Source organism: Mesoplodon mirus (assembly GCF_964341445.2).
Source record: "Mesoplodon mirus genome assembly, chromosome: 10".
In the NCBI taxonomy this organism is placed as follows: Eukaryota; Metazoa; Chordata; class Mammalia; order Artiodactyla; family Ziphiidae; genus Mesoplodon; species Mesoplodon mirus.
Genome location: NC_138986.1, coordinates 20,813,869 through 20,831,304, shown reverse-complemented (window position 1 = coordinate 20,831,304; position 17,436 = coordinate 20,813,869). Strand labels below are relative to the sequence as shown.

The 17,436-nt window shown below is 41.7% G+C and overlaps 1 protein-coding gene across 2 annotated transcripts in view; it reads left to right on the top strand.

The window, feature by feature from the left end:
* STX11 (syntaxin 11) overlaps positions 1-14,493 on the top strand; it is a 32,413-nt gene extending 17,920 nt beyond the window's left edge. For both annotated transcript variants that reach the window (XM_082634073.1, XM_082634072.1), the window contains exon 2: positions 12,134-14,493. In XM_082634073.1, coding sequence (XP_082490199.1) covers positions 12,139-13,002 — 864 coding nt within the window. In that variant the 5' untranslated portion in view covers positions 12,134-12,138 and the 3' untranslated portion in view covers positions 13,003-14,493. The remainder of the gene's footprint in view (positions 1-12,133) is intronic.
* Positions 14,494-17,436: the final 2,943 nt, after the last annotated feature.

Here is a 17,436-nt window from a genome sequence, read left to right as displayed (position 1 = left end):
TTGCCTGACTGGTGTTCTTTACTTTAGTGATCTGAACAATAGACTTGTGATACACTTAACTATCTACCTCCATTTCAAAACTGGCTTTTCAAGTTCTCAGAATCTCTTATCAGACTGAGACTCAGCCAAGGTTAGAACTGCCTAGTATCTCTGTGCTGTCCTGCCCCCACTGCTCAAGAACCCCGATTTAGCATACTGCATTATCAAACAGCTTCTGCAGAATCTTGCTTGTGTATGAGATAATCTTTTTTTAGCATCATTTTTTTTTCTCCTCACCATGCTAATGACCATAGTCCTCAAAAGGAAAGGAAAACTGTCCTCAGACTTGTTAAGAAACACATGCTCCTTTTATGTGTATGCTTTACATTAACGTTTGTATACAATATGAATAGAAAATTGTAAATGTATACTGAATCAAAATCCAGGTGTGTTCTTAGGCCATGATCATCAAGTAGGTGTCATATATCAACAGGACAATTATTATGTTTGTATTTTTAAATTGTGGCAATGAACTCTGTTCATTGCAATGAATGCAACAGCATTTACTTTCCAAAAATTACGATTTATCCATGAGTCTCATCATCCTCCTAGGTCCTGTTTAAGAAGAACACACATCTTGGGGTATAGAGAAACCGAAAGAGGAGTGTATCAGTTTGCTTTGTCAGGGTGACAAACCATCACCAAATCACGATTTGTTATCTCTTATGGTTATGAGGGTTAAATGAGATAATCTATGTAAAATTTCTACAACAGCACCTGGCAGGAAGTAAATACTGAGTGCTTCCTCCAGTGGCCTCACTTGGGCTCAGTCATACAGATGGAGCGGTGGGTCACCTGGGGGCTGGCCTCTCTTTCCATATGGTCATCATCCTCCCGGAGGCTAGCCTGAGCTTCCACACATAGAGGTTTCAGTGCTCTTAGCAGTAAGAGGGGACAAGCCCCAGTATGCTAGTGCTTATTCAAGCCTCTGCTTGCAGCATGTTTTCTGTTGTCCTCTCTGTCAGAGAAAGTCTCACAGCCAAACCCAGATTGGAAGAGTAGAGAAATTGATGCTACTTTTTTTTTTTGAGAATTATACTTTTTGTTTTAATACAAATAATGTAAGCCTGCATTCATATAAGTATATAGATTGACAGTTAGCTTTTCCCCCTCAACTGAAGAACTATTAAAAACACTTTGCCAGGGCTTCCCTGGTGGCGCAGTGCTTGAGAGTCCACCTGCCGATGCAGGGGACACGGGTTCGTGCCCTGGTCTGGGAAGATCCCACATGCCGCGGAGCGGCTGGGCCCGTGAGCCGTGGCTGCTGAGCCTGCCCGTCCGGAGCCTGTGCTCTGCAACGGGAGAGGCCACAACAGTGAGAGGCCCGCATACCGCAAAAACAAACAAACAAACAAAAAAAACAAACCAAAAACACTTTGCCAGACAGAACCAGTTAATATGTTGACCACTGCTCAACACAGGCTGGTCGCCTTTTCTTCCATGTGCTCCCCAGATTCTGTTGCACCTTCTCTTCTAGGGGTACCCCACTTATTTCCAGAGCTGTGACTTTCCTAGCCCTTTGCCCTCCCTGTGAGTTGCCATACACTGACTGCTGAGAAGGCAGCAGATTACTGCCAATGAAGCTTCGCCTCGCTCTCCCAAAATGCCCAAGGTTAAGAGCTTCTATTAACAGGGCATGTGTTTTCCATCAACACCACTTGTTGATCAGGGGTACTGCTAAGAATTTGTGGCTGGTTTGTTTGTTTGTTTGTTTGTTTGGCAATCAAATATAGTCTGCCTTTGGTAAAAAGGACTCACATTTCTCCTGCAAGAAAGATACGCTCCCCCCATCGTAGGATTTTCAGAAGCTTCATCCCATTAAGGCATCAGCCTCTAAGTCCAGAGGCTTATTCATGATCTGCATCACTTCTGGATACAGATGAGACCCCTCAGATACAGCCCTTCAGATGTGGATCCTCTTGATCCTGAGACAATGAACTTTTTAGTTATCTAGTTATCATAGATAACAATCATATCTATATAGCATATAGATATGATATATATACTCTATATATAACATAACTATATATTTTAGTTATCTAGTTATCATAGTTTTTAGTTATCATAAACAAGTTACTTCCCCATACACACCCAACGTATCATGGTGAAACAGGGAAAAGATAACCCCCCCAAAACTACAGAAACAGAATATAAATAGCATCAGCACTCCACAGCAGCTCTATCCAGGTCCGTGCTGCTAGGTTTCCCCCCACTCCTGAGCAAGGGGAGGTTCCTTGATGAGGACCCAGTTCTCTTCCTCGGGAATGGGTCACTGGTGTCTATTTCTCTACTGCTCTTGGCTCTCCCCTCTGAAACATTCTTCCTTTTCCATAAGAAATGGCTTATTTTTGCTTCTAAATAATTTCCTTAGCCTAGTTCTTACTGTAAAAAATCGAGCATCCAGAGGCCTCTTTTTCTTTGAATGGTCTCTGTCTCTTTTAGGTCATACTTTTGTGCTTGTCAGTAAAACTCTCTTAAAAACTTTGTGCATTTCCTAAGACTCCCGTAGGATTCAGGCCCCTGAAACCCACAGCCAGAATTTTTTTTCAAGTCAGACATATCTTTCTCTCCTCTGGGCTGAGCATCAGGGTGCTATGAGACAGTGCCTCAGGGAGTCTTAGAGGCCCTTTTGTCCAGCTGAGAAGCGCTATGAGGCACCACGTTAAATTTTACAAAGGTCTTCACTCTGAGGCCATTTCTTGCTCTAAAATTCTTGTCCTCCAGCTGAAGAGACTGGAGAGGTAAAAGATTTTCTTTTCCAGTCACATGAGTTCTGGTTCTTCTCTATTTTCTCTAAATAATGCTTATTAGCTAGATAATTCGTGTTTCAGCTCATTCCTCTTTTGCAGAACCTTATATGCAGCTAGAAACACTCTGAACTATTCCAACATTCTTCCTGGAGATCTTTGCAGCTAACTTCAAAGTTCGTTGTGTATCTTTCATGCTGCCACAGACATCACTTTTGCCAGTTGTTTTGCTGCAGCAGAATGTGGGTTGCCTTTTTCCCTGACTGCTGTACAGTTTCCTCGTCACTTCTCCAGTCTCCACCAACAGTTTGCATGCTATTTTTCTGGGTTTTGCTAATAGTTAACTCACTACTTTCCACCTGCTGTCTGGTCCCAAAGCTGATACTGAATATTTTAGGTTTTTATTATGGCAACATGCTACTTCTAGGTACCAATTTCTGTATGTTAGTTTTTGTGGCTTAAGAAACTGCTACAGGGGCTTCCCTGATGGCGCAGTGGTTGAGAGTCCGCCTGCCTATGCAGGGGACATGGGTTCGTGCCCCGGTCCGGGAGGATCCCACATGCCGCGGAGCGACTAGGCCCGTGAGCCATGGCCACTGAGCCTGCGCGTCTGGAGCCTGTGCCCTGCAATGGGAGAGGCCACAGCAGTGAGAGGCCCGCGTACCACAAAAAAAAAAGAAAAGAAAAAGAAACTGCTACAAATCTTAATGGCTTCAACAGCAATGATTAATTATTTCTCACAATTCTTTCGATTGGCTGATCCATCTTCTGTTGGTGTCTCCTGGCTCATTCATGTAGCTACAGTCAGTTAGTGGGTTAGCTGGGGGCTGGGTTCAGCCGGGATTACTAAAACCCCTGGGTCTCATCCTCCTGCAGGCTAGCCCAGGCTTCTTCATATGGTTGTATCAGGGGTCTGTTACAAGAGTAATAAGCTCTTTTGCACAAGTGCTTTTCAAGCCTCTGCTTGCATTATATTTACTAACATCTCATTAGCCAAAGCAAGTTCCAGTCTAATGGCCACACTCCAAATTCAAGGAGTTGAGAAATAGTCTATACCTCTTGATTGGAGGACATGGAAAGAATGTTGGTTGAAAAATTTTTTTCAACTGTTCACAAAGAGTGTGTACATATTTGGGGGGGAAAGAATGGGCCACATAGGAAGTCAGGTCAAGAAAGTAGGTTATGAATTGATGGTCATCACATCATGGAAATAATCTAACAATTTGATGCTTTCATAGTTATTGTGAAGATTGTTGATGGGTTGGTTATATATCAGTTGTCCAGTAAAAAGGCAGGCTCACGTTGGGCACTCAGTTTGCCACTGACTGAGTTAGTTTTTCTTTCCTTGCTTTACTTAGTTTCGACTCTAGAGTGTTGCTGACCCACTTATAGCTTACCATTGTTAAATGCTTGGTTTTTATATAATTTCTTGGTCTGATACAACCTGTATGGGGAGAGAGAGGAATGTCAACAGCAGTATATGGAGATGACTGTGGTAAGGTTTGACCTTGTAGCCGTGAGGAAAGAGAAACATTTCAAAACAAAAGTGCATCATCACATCGTTCAAAGATGTTAGTAATGATAATCGGAGTCACCAATAAATTGTATCCCATGTTCTCTCTTTAAGAAAGGAATGAAATATGTCATTGCAGTTTAGAAGAGGATTTCCAACAAAAAGGAGTGAATACTTTTCACATTTGAAGGGAGAAACTTTGGTTAGGTAAAAGTCGCTTACACGAGAAAACCTCATGCACTGATGATGTTGGATAACTGAGATTTTTCTGCAGTCGTGTAAAAAAATGCCAGCTGAAAATAATAATTTGTTTCCTTGGAGGGTTAAAGAGGAGTAACCAGCCAACAGGATTAGGATCAGTGGCTTATAGGACTTGAAGAGGAAGAGGAACAGGAAAGGAAATGTAAAAATTCTGTGGGATTGTCCTAGTATTATGAGTTGGAAAATAAAAGTCATTAATGATTCTGAAAACTCTATTGACTTCTCTTTTTTAAAATACTCCATAAAAAACTTTATATTTTTATGAAATATAAAGTTTAATTAAACTAGACTCACTGATTTATTCCCCATCATTTTTTTCTTTCTACATAGATTTCCTCTGGATTTTCCAGACAAAAGTTTGCTTCACATTCCAAGGCCAAAGCCAAATCAGATGTAAGATACAACAACAACTGTGTTTGTTTGTAAATGCTGATACAGATGACAGTGGAAGAACTCGCATGGATGATTTGACCCTTGAACCTGGAGCGCTCCTTTCTTTACTTTCTCCCTTAGCAAGGCCATCTGCCAGCATTCCCTCAGTTGTCAATTCTATGCCCCTGACTGTAAAACTTCTACCTCCAAGTATCAGTGCTTTGGTATTTCAACAGTCTTGGGTCAGTCATAACCACAGTGAATCTTTATTAGAAGAGAATTATCTGTGATTGCTAATACTTTTGTGGGCTTTTGGACAGTTGTGATGAGTGACTACCTGATTGAGTGCTCTAATAACTGAAACATTACAGTGTTGGGGAAACTGATATGAAGAGATTATTGTGGGAGAGAAGGTAATGGTTGTAATAGTGGAAAGATTTTCATGTGTTCATCCAGATCTAGGTTATTAGAAGCTAATAATTCCTCCAAATATAAAACCTCAATTAGGGAATGCTACAATCTGGATGCTTGTGTTCCCCCCAAAATTGATATGTTGAAATCCTAACTCCCAAGGTGATGGTATTGGGAGGTGAGGCCTTTGGGAAGTGACTAGGTCATGAGGGTGGAGCCCTCATTAATGGGATTAGTGGCCCCATAAAAGAGACCCCAGAGAGCTTGCTTGCCACTTCTGCCATGTGAGGTTACAGTGAGAAGAAGGCCGAGGAAGCAGGCCTTTACCAGACACAGAACCTGACCATGCTGGCACCCTGATTCCAGACTTCCAGCCTCCAGAACTGTGAGAAATAAATTTCCGTTGTTTACAAGCAAATTTCTGTTGCTTATAAGCCATCCAGTATGTAGTATGTTGTTACAGCAACTCAGATGGACTAAGACAGGGAGTAAGTTCCCTATAAGATTAATGATTTCAGAAACCTTTTTAGGGCGAGGCTCAGGAAAAAGAAGCTAGTGTAGCTTTGTGGTTTACAGAAGGGCTCTCAAGTCAGATTTTCTGGATTCAGATCTCAGTTCCATATTTATTAACTGTGTGACTTTAGGCAAGTTGCTTAAAACACCAGGTTTTACTTATTTGAGTGCAATTATTATTTATGGATCTGAATCAACCTGGCTGGGAAAGTACACTCCTTGCCCTTTAAGGGTCGTGTTACTATGGTGTGTCTTAAAAAGTAACTGCTAAATTACTGTGACACAGGACCTATGGGATTTCCTGGCCCCTACTGCAGTCTGTGGTGGTGATGGGTAGGAGGGACTGGGTAAGGTGGTCGAGAAAGGTGTTTTCAGGGTGATCCCATAGGGCTTTGCAAGTTGTGGTCAGCACAAGGATGAGGGGGGCTGGAAACCTGTCCCATGCCAGATTATCAGTCCCTGTGCCCTGGAGGAGGGCTGCATCCACCCAGAGATGTCATATGGCAGATGTCATATGGTCCCTACACAAGGGCTCATCAAGGCACCATATGGACCAGTGGTGGACCTAGGCATAAAGATACATTCTGATTTGTAATCATCATTTTCTTTTAACAAGATTTTTAAAATTGGTATAAAATCAGGATATAGGAGATAGAGATTATAAAATCTGAAAATCAAAATGTGGGTGCTACATTTCTTGTTTTTTGTGGGATTTTTTTTTTTTTTGGCCACACCCTGAGGCATGCAGGATCTTAGTCCCCAACCAGGGATTGAACCTGTGACCCCTGCAGTGGAAGCACGGAGCCTTAATCACTGGACCGCCAGGGAAGTCCCTGGGTGCTACGTTTCAAGTCACTGCTTGAAAGTGCTCATTTGGAGCATATGTTTGGGGGCAGGATCTTTTTAGTTTTACTAGTAATTGAATCCTCTGTGTGTTTATGTGTGTGGGTATGTGTGTGTCTAAATGTGTACTTCAGTTTCTGTTGAAACAAGAATCCTAAACTTTCTGGACTCACATTACATAGGAGTAGTCTCTAAAACATCTCGTCATTGTAAATACAGAAAGGAAAGCTCTTCCATGCTTTTGGATTCCTTCCCCTCCTGTAATCTATAAATTGATCTCCATAATAAACCTCTTATGATTTGTACATCCGCTGCTCCGCATTGTATCTCCCTGTGTCTGAAGTTTCTCACATATTGCTGCGAAACAGGGATAGGTTTTTATTTTTTCCTGGTAGTAGGCAAAATTTACTCAATATATGTATTGCTTAAGGTATTACAATATATGTATTATATAAAGATCTCTTTTGAACTTAATTCTCTCTTTAAAGACCTTATCTCCAAATAGAATTATATTCTGAAGTACTGGGATTAGGGCTTCAACATATGAATTTCTGGTGGACAGGAGGGGGCTGGGGGCAACTTAGCCCGAAACTATGCACGAACAGTTTTTTTCTTGTTCTCCTTAAAATAAGTCGGCACAAAGCCTCTCTTTTATGATCAGAGATATGACTATGTGTTGTTGTTTATAACTGGTTCCCTTAGAAGCAAGTACGGAATAATGCTTTCATTGGTTATTCCTTGTAGCACCCAGCATGTTGCGTTGTTTAGGTAGTTATAACTCCCACTCATTGATCTTCTGAGGTAGGTAGAAACCTATTTTCTGAATCTTCCTTTCCCTATCTTTCTGGATCCTTCCCTATCAGTTGTTTGCTTATCAAAACTGCCCCAACCTGGGGACTATTATAAGTCATTCAGTATTGCATGATGTTTATGAATAAAAAGCTGCTATGGTAAGTATCTATGGAATGGGTCACAAATTTGAATGTGCATTAAAATCACCCATAGGTCATCCTAGACCCTCTGAATCAGAACCTCCATGGTCTCAGGCAGCTGTAATGTTTGTGGCTCTCCAAAAGTTGCTGTTGCCTCCTAAAGTCTGAGAGTCACTGAGCTACCATCATCTGTCTCTTTATTTTCTCTTACATCAAATCATATTGCCCAACGAAAGAAGGCTTACACAATTTCCCCAACTTCCCTATGGGATTCAGGTCTCAGGACAGATGACATGCGTGCCTGAAAAGAAAATTAGAAAACAGAAGCAGATTTCTGGTAGCTGGTTGTAAATTTTCTTTTGAATTCTTCATCTCCATGTGAATCAAAGCAGGGTTTATTTTAACAACTTTATGAATACAGTTTACCAAAGTTTATTACATTATCCTTTATCATAATGAGACAGGAAAGTCAACAGAATTGTTTGACTTTTCTTTCTTATTTACCATAGTTCCCTTTTTCAGATATCACAGTATAGAACTAAGCTCTTGAGTGTGTAGCTTATTTTAATGTTCTTTCTATGCCTACTTCTATATTTTGGTATAACTACAGTAAGGAGTACATTTTAATCTTTTTTTTAACATCTTTATTGGAGTATAATTGCTTTACAATGGTCTGTTAGTTTTTGCTTTATAACAAAGTGAATCAGCTATACATATACATATATCCCCATATCTCCTCCCTCTTGTGTCTCCCTCCTACCCTCCCTATCCCACCCCTCTAGGTGGTCACAAAGCACCGAGCTGATCTCCCTGTGCCATGTGGCTGCTTCCCACTATCTATTTTACATTTGGCAGTATATATAAGTCCATGCCACTCTCTCACTTCGTCCCAGCTTACCCTTCCCCCTCCCCATATCCTCAAGTCCATTCTCTACGTCTGCGTCTTTCTTCCTGTCCTGCCCCTAGGTTCTTCATAACCTTTTTTTTTTTTAGATTCCATATATATGTGTTAGCATACGGTATTTATTTTTCTCTTTCTGACTTACTTCACTTTGTATGAAAGTCTCTAGGGCCATCCACCTCACTACAAATAACTCAATTTTGTTTCCTTTTATGGCTGAGTAATATTCCATTGTATATATGTGCTGCATCTTCTTTATCCATTCATCAGTCGATGAACACTTAACTTAGGTTGCTTCCATGTCCTGGCTATTGTAAATAGAACTGCAATGAACATTGTGGTACATGACTCTTTGAATTATGGTTTTCTCAGGGTATATTCCCAGTATTGGGATTGCTGGGTCGTATGGGAGTTCTATTTTTACTTTTTTGTTTTTTGTTTTTTTTGCGGTACGCGGGCCTCTCATTGTTGTGGCCTCTCCCGTTGTGGCCTCTCCCGTTGTGGAGCACAGGCTCCGGACGCGCAGGCTCAGCGGCCATGGCTCATGGGCCCAGCCGCTCCACGGTATGTGGGATCCTCCCAGACCGGGGCACGAACCCGTGTCCCCTGCATCGGCAGGTGGACTCCCAACCACTGCGCCACCAGGGAAGCCCCAGAATTCTCTTTTAAATCATTATCTAAAAAAGTTCCTGCCAGCTTATGGGGCAAAAAGAAATCTCAGTGGTTTAATTTGCATTTCCTTGTTTTGATAGTGAAGTCCCTCATGCTCACCTTTTTTTTTTTTTTTTTTTTTTTTTTGCGGTACGCGGGCCTCTCACTGTTGTGGCCTCTCCCTTCGCGGAGCACAGGCTCCGGACACGCAGGCTCAGCGGCCATGGCTCACGGGCCCAGCTGCTCTGCGGCATATGGGATCTTCTCAGACCGGGGCACGAACCCGTGTCCCCTGCATCGGCAGGCGCACTCTCAACCACTGCGCCACCAGGGAAGCCCCCTCATGCTCACCTTTATACACCTGCTGGAGATAGTTGACTGTAGTGGTTAAGTGGGGCTACTCTAGAGCCGGACTCTTCACTTACCGGGGACCTTGGGTACATTCCTTAACCTCCTTAAACTCACTTACCAACTCTAATAATGACAACACCTACTTCATGAAGTCCGTACGAAGATTAAAGAGGGTAGCACATGAAAAGGGCTTAGAACATGTTTACTGGCATTACAGTAAGTACCTGATACATATTAACTATCCCTGTGTTCGCTGGCATTTATAGTTCTTCTTTTATGAATTGCCTTTTCATCGTCTTTGTTTGGGCAAGTGGTCTTTTTGTTTTGGGGAGGCAGGAGTTTTTAATATTGATACATTAAGTACGTTAACCATTACCTGCCATATATTGAACCCCCCCCCCCAGCTTGTTGTGTGTCTTTAAATTTTGTTCAAAATGAGGAAATATTTGGATATCAGGCAGTTCAGGCCAGGGAAGGCATAGTTTTGGTCCAGCCTGGGTCTTTTTTCTGCCTCTCAGTTGTGCTTCTAGGAGTCACCTTCCCCATCACTGAGGAAGTCCAGTATTGATTTTTGTCACTAGAAAGCAGAAATGGCATTTTAAGCAGGATAACTTGTATTAAAAATCACCACTATGTAATAAAACTTTGCTTAATTTATGTAAATAATGACCATGGCAGACAACCCGTGGTTAGTATTTCACCATTTTCCATTTATCACTAAATCCAACTTGTCAGCATTCCATTAGTGGGGCGGTAAAATTAATTACTTCAACTTGAGAGAAGCTTCTAATTTGAGAGCAAGATCCCTGATAGATTGAGTAGCCATTAAATGCTGCTGTTGACATTTTCCCTCTCTTTTCTGCAAATTATATAGTAGAAAGAAACCTTTCTAGCCACAAAATCTTATATAAAAGGGCAAAATGTTTATTATTTTGGCATCTATACATGCTATTAAAAGTTTTTACTTCATTGGAAAAAATATGGACATAAAGAACACTGTTGTGCCTTGCTAAGCAGGGAACTGATCAGAACCACCCTTATAAAAACATGGAAATTCTGTTTGAGCTGCCAACTTGTTTCAAGAAGCCATTAAAAATGGGCAAATAGGGCTTCCCTGGTGGCGCGGTCGTTGAGAGTCTGCCTGCCGATGCGGGGGACGCGGGTTCGTGCCCTGGTCCGGGAGGATCCCACATGCCATGGAGTGGCTGGGCCCGTGAGCCATGGCCGCTGAGCCTGTGCGTCTGGAGCCTGTGCTCCGCAACGGGAGAGGCCACAACAGTGAGAGGCCCGCGTACCGCAAAAAAAAAAAAAAGAAAAAAAAGGGCAAATATTGCTGCTCTGTGATGGATAAATGGGAGTTACATTACTGCTACAAGGCTTGTGTACAATTGAAATTTTCTATATAAAACTTTTTTTTTTTAAGTTTTGTTAATGATACACTACTAGGGGCCTCAGGAAAAGCTGAACATCTTTCACTTCTGATTCTTCATCTGGCTTGTGCTATGTGATTCCCACCTAGATAAATATCTTCTTTCTGCTCACCTCTCCTACTTACTAAAATCACATAAAACACTTAACTATTTCTCTATCTCTTTTACTCTTAATATTTTCCAGTAGAATATATTTTGGGGTTTTCCCCCCAAATATTTTTAAGCACTGAGTATCAAACAGACATTCAAACTCTGAAGTGTGTACAGGTGATATTAGGCAGAAGAGCAAGGAGATTTCAACTTCCAAATTTTATGCTTCCTTTTTAGATTTTTGTCTTTGTTCATTTTGTTGTTGTTTTACTTTAAGCATGTTTTATTCTTATAATATTTTTAAGATAAAAAATTAAACCATGATTTCTATCATTAAAAAAATATTCTTATGATGTACAGGATGCTCACCAGTGCTGAAATAGACACAGGATAGACAACACTTAGAGGTGGCCCCAAAGCCTTGTAAATTGACTGGCCTTAATTAACAATCATTATCCTTGCAAGTCTTTTATTCTTATTTTTCTTTTCTCTGGTGTGCTTTGATTTGCAATTATTGGAGAACAGTAAAGCAAGAAAAAGAGATGGATTCCCAATGCAATCTAAAATTTGAAATTGCTGATTGAGTTCCGGGCACCTTCTCTATTGCACTGAGATACTACAAGCTATAAAATACAAGTGTGGGGCTTCTCTGGTGGTGCGGTGGTTGGGGGTCCGCCTGCTGATGCAGGGGACGCGGGTTCGTGCCCCGGTCCGGGAGGATCCTGCGTGCCGCCGAGTGGCTGGGCCCGTGAGACATGGTCGCTGAGCCTGCGCGTCTGGAGCCTGTGCTCCGCAACGGGAGAGGCCACAACAGTGAGAGGCCCGTGTACCGCAAAGAAAAAAAAAAAAGGTGTGTTCGTGACTCTCAGTCACATTAGTCCATTACTCATAAGCAAAATGTTATGAAACATTTAGCTCCTTTAGTGCATTTCTTACCTACACCCAGGAGTAAAGAATTGGGAGTGCTGAGCAGTGAGCCGAAGGTTTCTTTATTTCAATCTTTAATTCCCTCAATGCAAATATCTGACTCTCGATAAATTAAATTCTGAGGAATTTAACCTCAGTATCTCTATTTACAGGCATAATGAAGGACCGACTAGTAGAACTTGTGGAGTTAACCAAACGGTATGAACAGCAGTTCCCAGACAAGGACAATGAATTTGACTCGCCCCCCGAGGATATCGTGTTCGAGACGGACCACATCCTGGAATCCTTGTACCGAGACATCCAGGACCTTCAGGATGAAAACCAGCAGCTGACTGTCGACGTTAAGCGGCTGGGAAAGCAGAACACTCGCTTCCTCACGTCCATGCGGCGCCTCAGCAGCATCAAGCGGGACACCAACTCGATTGCCAAGGACATCAAGGCCCGGGGCGAGAACATCCACCGCAAGCTGAGCGCCATGAAGGCGCTGAGCGAGGTCGCCGAGGCCCAGCACGGCGCGCACTCGGCCGTGGCGCGCATCGCGCGTGCCCAGTACAGTGCTCTCACCCGCCCGTTCCAGGCCGCCATGCACGAGTACAACCAGGCTGAGATGAAGCAGCGCGAAAACTGCAAGATCCGTATCCAGCGCCAGCTGGAGATCATGGGCAAGGACGTGTCGGGCGACCAGATCGAGGACATGTTCGAACAAGGCAAGTGGGACGTGTTCTCAGAGAACCTGCTGGCTGACGTGAAGGGCGCGCGGGCAGCCCTCAACGAGATCGAGAGCCGCCACCGCGAGATGCTGCGGCTGGAGAGCCGCATCCGCGACCTGCACGACCTCTTCTTGCAGATGGCCATGCTGGTGGAGCAGCAGGCTGACACCCTGGACGTCATCGAGTTCAACGTGCAGAAGACCCTCGACTACACCGGCCAGGCCAAGGTGCAGGTGAGCAAGGCCGTGCAGTACAAGAAGAAGAACCCCTGCCGGACCGTCTGCTGCTTCTGCTGCCCCTGCCAAAACTAGCAGGGGGCCCAGGCCGCCACACCCCATCCCCAACCGGAATGGGAGGGGAAGCACACTGGGAAAGATTTTGAGGCTGTCTGCACTGGGGTGAGTTGCCCTAATCCCTAGGGACCTCAGTCTTTGGAGAAGGAAAAAACTCGAGGTCCCAGAATTCCAGTCCAGCTCATACTTGGAATGAGAGTTGTTCCCACCCGCTGTTTCATCTGTAAGGACAGATGCCTACTGAAGTTTTGTGAGGTCATTATATGGCACGTAGCACCCTTGCCTCTTAAAGGAAGCCAAATAAGGAACTGATGTGGTAGCGTACTCTACGGTTGATGTCCAAGGCATGTTTGTACATGGATCTCTAGGAGGAAGTCAGTTCTGCATCGGCTCACAGCATGAACTCGTTACCAAGGCTTCATTTACCCCATCCTGAAAGTACCTCTGTTGTGTTCATTTTCGAGTGAACCGATCTTGGGAAAAACTGCACGTCTGCCATTTCTTATTCTTCATCTGGTTTATGCTATGTGATTCCCGCCTGGATGTATATCTTCTTTCTGCTCACCTCCTCTACTTATTAAAATTACATTTAACACTTACTATTATTTCTTTACCTCTTACTTTTAATATCTTCCATCAGAATGTATTTTGGGATTTTTTTCCCCAAAGATTTTTAAGCACTGAGTATTGAACAGGCACTCAAATTGAAGTATGTATGTCACATTATATATATTTTTCATAAATAAAAATAATTTAAAATTTATCTTTGTACTTGATTATTACAAATGCACATATATGTAAATGTAAACTACCAATATTTACTAATGCATGTACATAATGACCAGTTGGTTTAACTTTACTTTTGTAAATATGGTATATAAATATCGATGAAACATTTTTACTGGTTGTTGGTGTTGGTTTGCTTGTTATGAGTTTATCTCACTCCGATCTGCATCTCCATAGTCCACTTTGGGTCAAAACTTTATTTTGAACAACTCTGTGTTGGTTACAATGGTAAAGAACAGGTGTCAAATGCTGAAAATGCATACAGAACTAGAAATATTAAAAAACGGTCTTAGAAATAATTACTTTTGTTTTACTGTGGCCCATTCTTTTCATGCATGGAAATGTAGTAACTTAAAATAATTCTGGTCACATTAGTTTAACAAACATTACATTATAAACATTCTGTTTATGCATTTGTGTGTTGACCATTTAAATCTTAGTCTGCGTTTTCAATTACTCTTTTAAAAATTTTTCTACTACCTGCTTGAGGCTTCAACAACTGGATGGAACTCTGAATGGGGGGGGGATGACAAATAATTCACATGGGGTATGTTGCTTTCTCTCCTGAGTTATTTGTAATAGTTTAGCAAAATCATCATGTTTTGGAGATTTGGTTTCATTTGCAAGCTTTGTAATGCCCTTACCCGCACTTACCATGTTTCCTGTCTTTCTTTTGAGTCAACTATTAACTTTTTCTACTTATTTAATAAAAGAGAGAGTTTATTCAGTGGTCATTATTCTCGGGTCCTTCAGACAGTGAACTTTTAAAAGGAGTAAAAAGAAGAGTATGTGAACTCTTTGGAACTCACTGACTAATCTGCTTATGACCGTGACATCTAGCCCTGCTCCTAATTTTAATTTCATGGTTAAATATGAGAATCGTGGAAACCAAGTCCCACTGGGCTCTTCTCAGATTTCTCCCAATTCTTTCTCAGCTAGCTCCAGGGATAGGTTTCACCTATGACCTAATTAACTTTCTCTTAAAAAAAAAAAGTCTTCACACAGCTCCATTGCTATGTCTTTCATGGTAGTGAAGAGATATTGGAAATACAGGCCACCAGCTAGTTTCCATAAGAGAGAATAGTTCATGAATTCAACCCATAAAGCAGTTTCTTCGTTTTTTGGAATCATTCATAAAAGGGAGTTTGCTGGCTCTATGTATTTTTTAATTCCCCACATTTAACATTGGAGAATTAGGTAAAAACTTCACTTTAGTATACTAAGAGATTAGTGTACTGTTGCTTATTGAAAAGGCAAGAATTCTTCTTCCTGGTTTTTAGTAACTGTCTGGGTGTGGCATAGTGGTTAAGAACACAGATTCAGGACCCTACTCTCTGGGTTCAAAACATGACTTTGCCATATACCAACTATATAATTTGGGCACGTTACTTAACCTCCCTGTGCCTCAGTTTCCTCATCTGTAAAATGGATATAATAGGACCTACCTCATAGAGTTGTTGAAAGAAGTAAATGACTAAATATGTAAAAGCACTTAGGACAGTGCCTGGCACATGCTAAGTGCTATGTTCATTATTGCATAACTTTCTTGCAGACTGAGAGAGCTGCTACTAATTAAATTAATAGTTATTAACTTCTAAGGAAAAGTAAATATTCTTCTGTTAATAGTCTTTAATAAAATAGAATTAAAAAACCCAAGACCCTATCTTCTTTGAATATTAGGGTTTTAAAATTTTTTTACAGTGAAAGAGTTGTTTTCACAGTGGCATTTCATTCCTTATATCCAAGCATGTTATGAAGATGAAATTGGATGTTCCACTCAAAAAATAATCAGGAAGCAGCTGTTCTGCTCAATTTGGCAAGTGTTTTCCCCTAATTCTTTCTAAGCTATGAGTCAAAAAGTCCCAGAAGAAGTTCAGCTGTGGAGGCCAGGTCACAATAGACTAAAGGAAAGGGATCAGTTGGCTTTTCCCATATCCTGCCCTGTTTCCCAGAAGCCCTTCCTAGCTCTGACTGTGGTGCCAAGAAGTGGGTGAAATGCTGGCTTTTTCCTTAGGAAAGGGTGCTCCAGTGCCACCAAGAGGTGCTGTAGAATTGGGTTTACCTGATCCTGTGATGCTCATTTGGCAAACTCTGCAAGTTGACTCTGGGTAAGAAGAAGACTTTGTGGCAAATCTGCAAATTTCATACGCTAATGTCACTTATGTACAAAATGAAAGAACCAATCACAAAGAACAATAGATCCTTCAGGGGCTGAAGGTGGAAATCTTTTAAAGCTATTTTAACATATGCAGTGACTCTTAACTAGCCAAATGCCAAACCCTGCAGTCGCAGCCACAGACTATAGGTGGTGACAACTCCAGAAATATCAAAAATAGGAAAGATGCTCACCTAGGATGCATTGTTGTCCAGGATAATAAGAGTTAGAATTTATAAAAAGCTGATCAGGGGACTTCCATGGGCACAGTGGTTAAGAATCCTCCTGCCAATGCAGGGGACCTGGGTTCAAGCCCTGGGCCAGGAAGGTCCCACAGGCCACGTGGAGCAGCTACGCCCGTGTGCCACAACTACTGAGCCTACTCTCTAGAGCCCACGAGCCACAACTACTGAGCCCACGTGCCACAGCTACTGAAGCCCACGCGCCTAGAGCCCGTGCTCCACAACAAGAGAAGCCACCACAATGAGAAGCCCATGCACTACAACAAAGAGTAGCCCCTGCTCACTGCAACTAGGGAAAGCCCGCGCACAGCAACAAAGACCCAACTCAGCCATAAATAAATAAATAAATAAATAAATAAATAAAAAGCCGATCAATAATATGAAAATGTTTGAACTGTGACATCACAAGAGTAAGTTTATGGCCTTTCAAGATAACAACTTGTAAAGAGAACAGGGTTCTTCTTGTACCAATGCTTTATAGTTAAATGTCATATGCAAATATTTGTCAGGCTCTACAAGTATAAACTTCCTATCTTGACAGGAAACTACTGAATGTTATGCATAACTTAAAAATAATAAAATAGGGTAATGGTAGTCTTGGATTCTCTGTATAAATCCTGCCATTCTGTTTTATACCATCAGACTCCTCTCTTCAAAATATGCAAGGTATCTCGAACTGCAGCATGCAAGTCACTCATTTGTAATAGTTTGAAACATCCATTTGTAATCAGAGTAACAGTTGACTTGCTTTTGATAGCAGAATTGAAAATCACTGGAATTAATAAAATAGGACTATTAGAAATGGAAAATGAACTGGATCTAGAGTGTAATAACTTCACCATCATATGAATATTGAGCATCTTTATTATCTACATGTGTTATAAAGAATGGACAAGATGTCCTCATACACTAGAAGCTTTGTTGTAAAGATTATATATATATATACTGGTGAGAAAGAAGACTTTCTGAACGGATGATCTGAGTGGGACTGCACAGGATGCTTTAATACTAGTGATATCCTAAAAAATGAGGAGTGAGAGACAAGTCCCCAAAACTGTCATTTTTAAATTCTTGATATTTATTTTTTAAGTATTTTATACCCCAATTTAATTGCAACATCCCTAGCCACTTCTTGGACCTTTCCTGTTTTTCCTAATCTATAGATATATAGATAAATTTTCATGGTCCTATAGCGAACTCTTTAGACATAGCCCTCTCTCAGTTTCCCAGCATCCCATAACATTCTACAGTGGGTAAAAAGAACAGAGC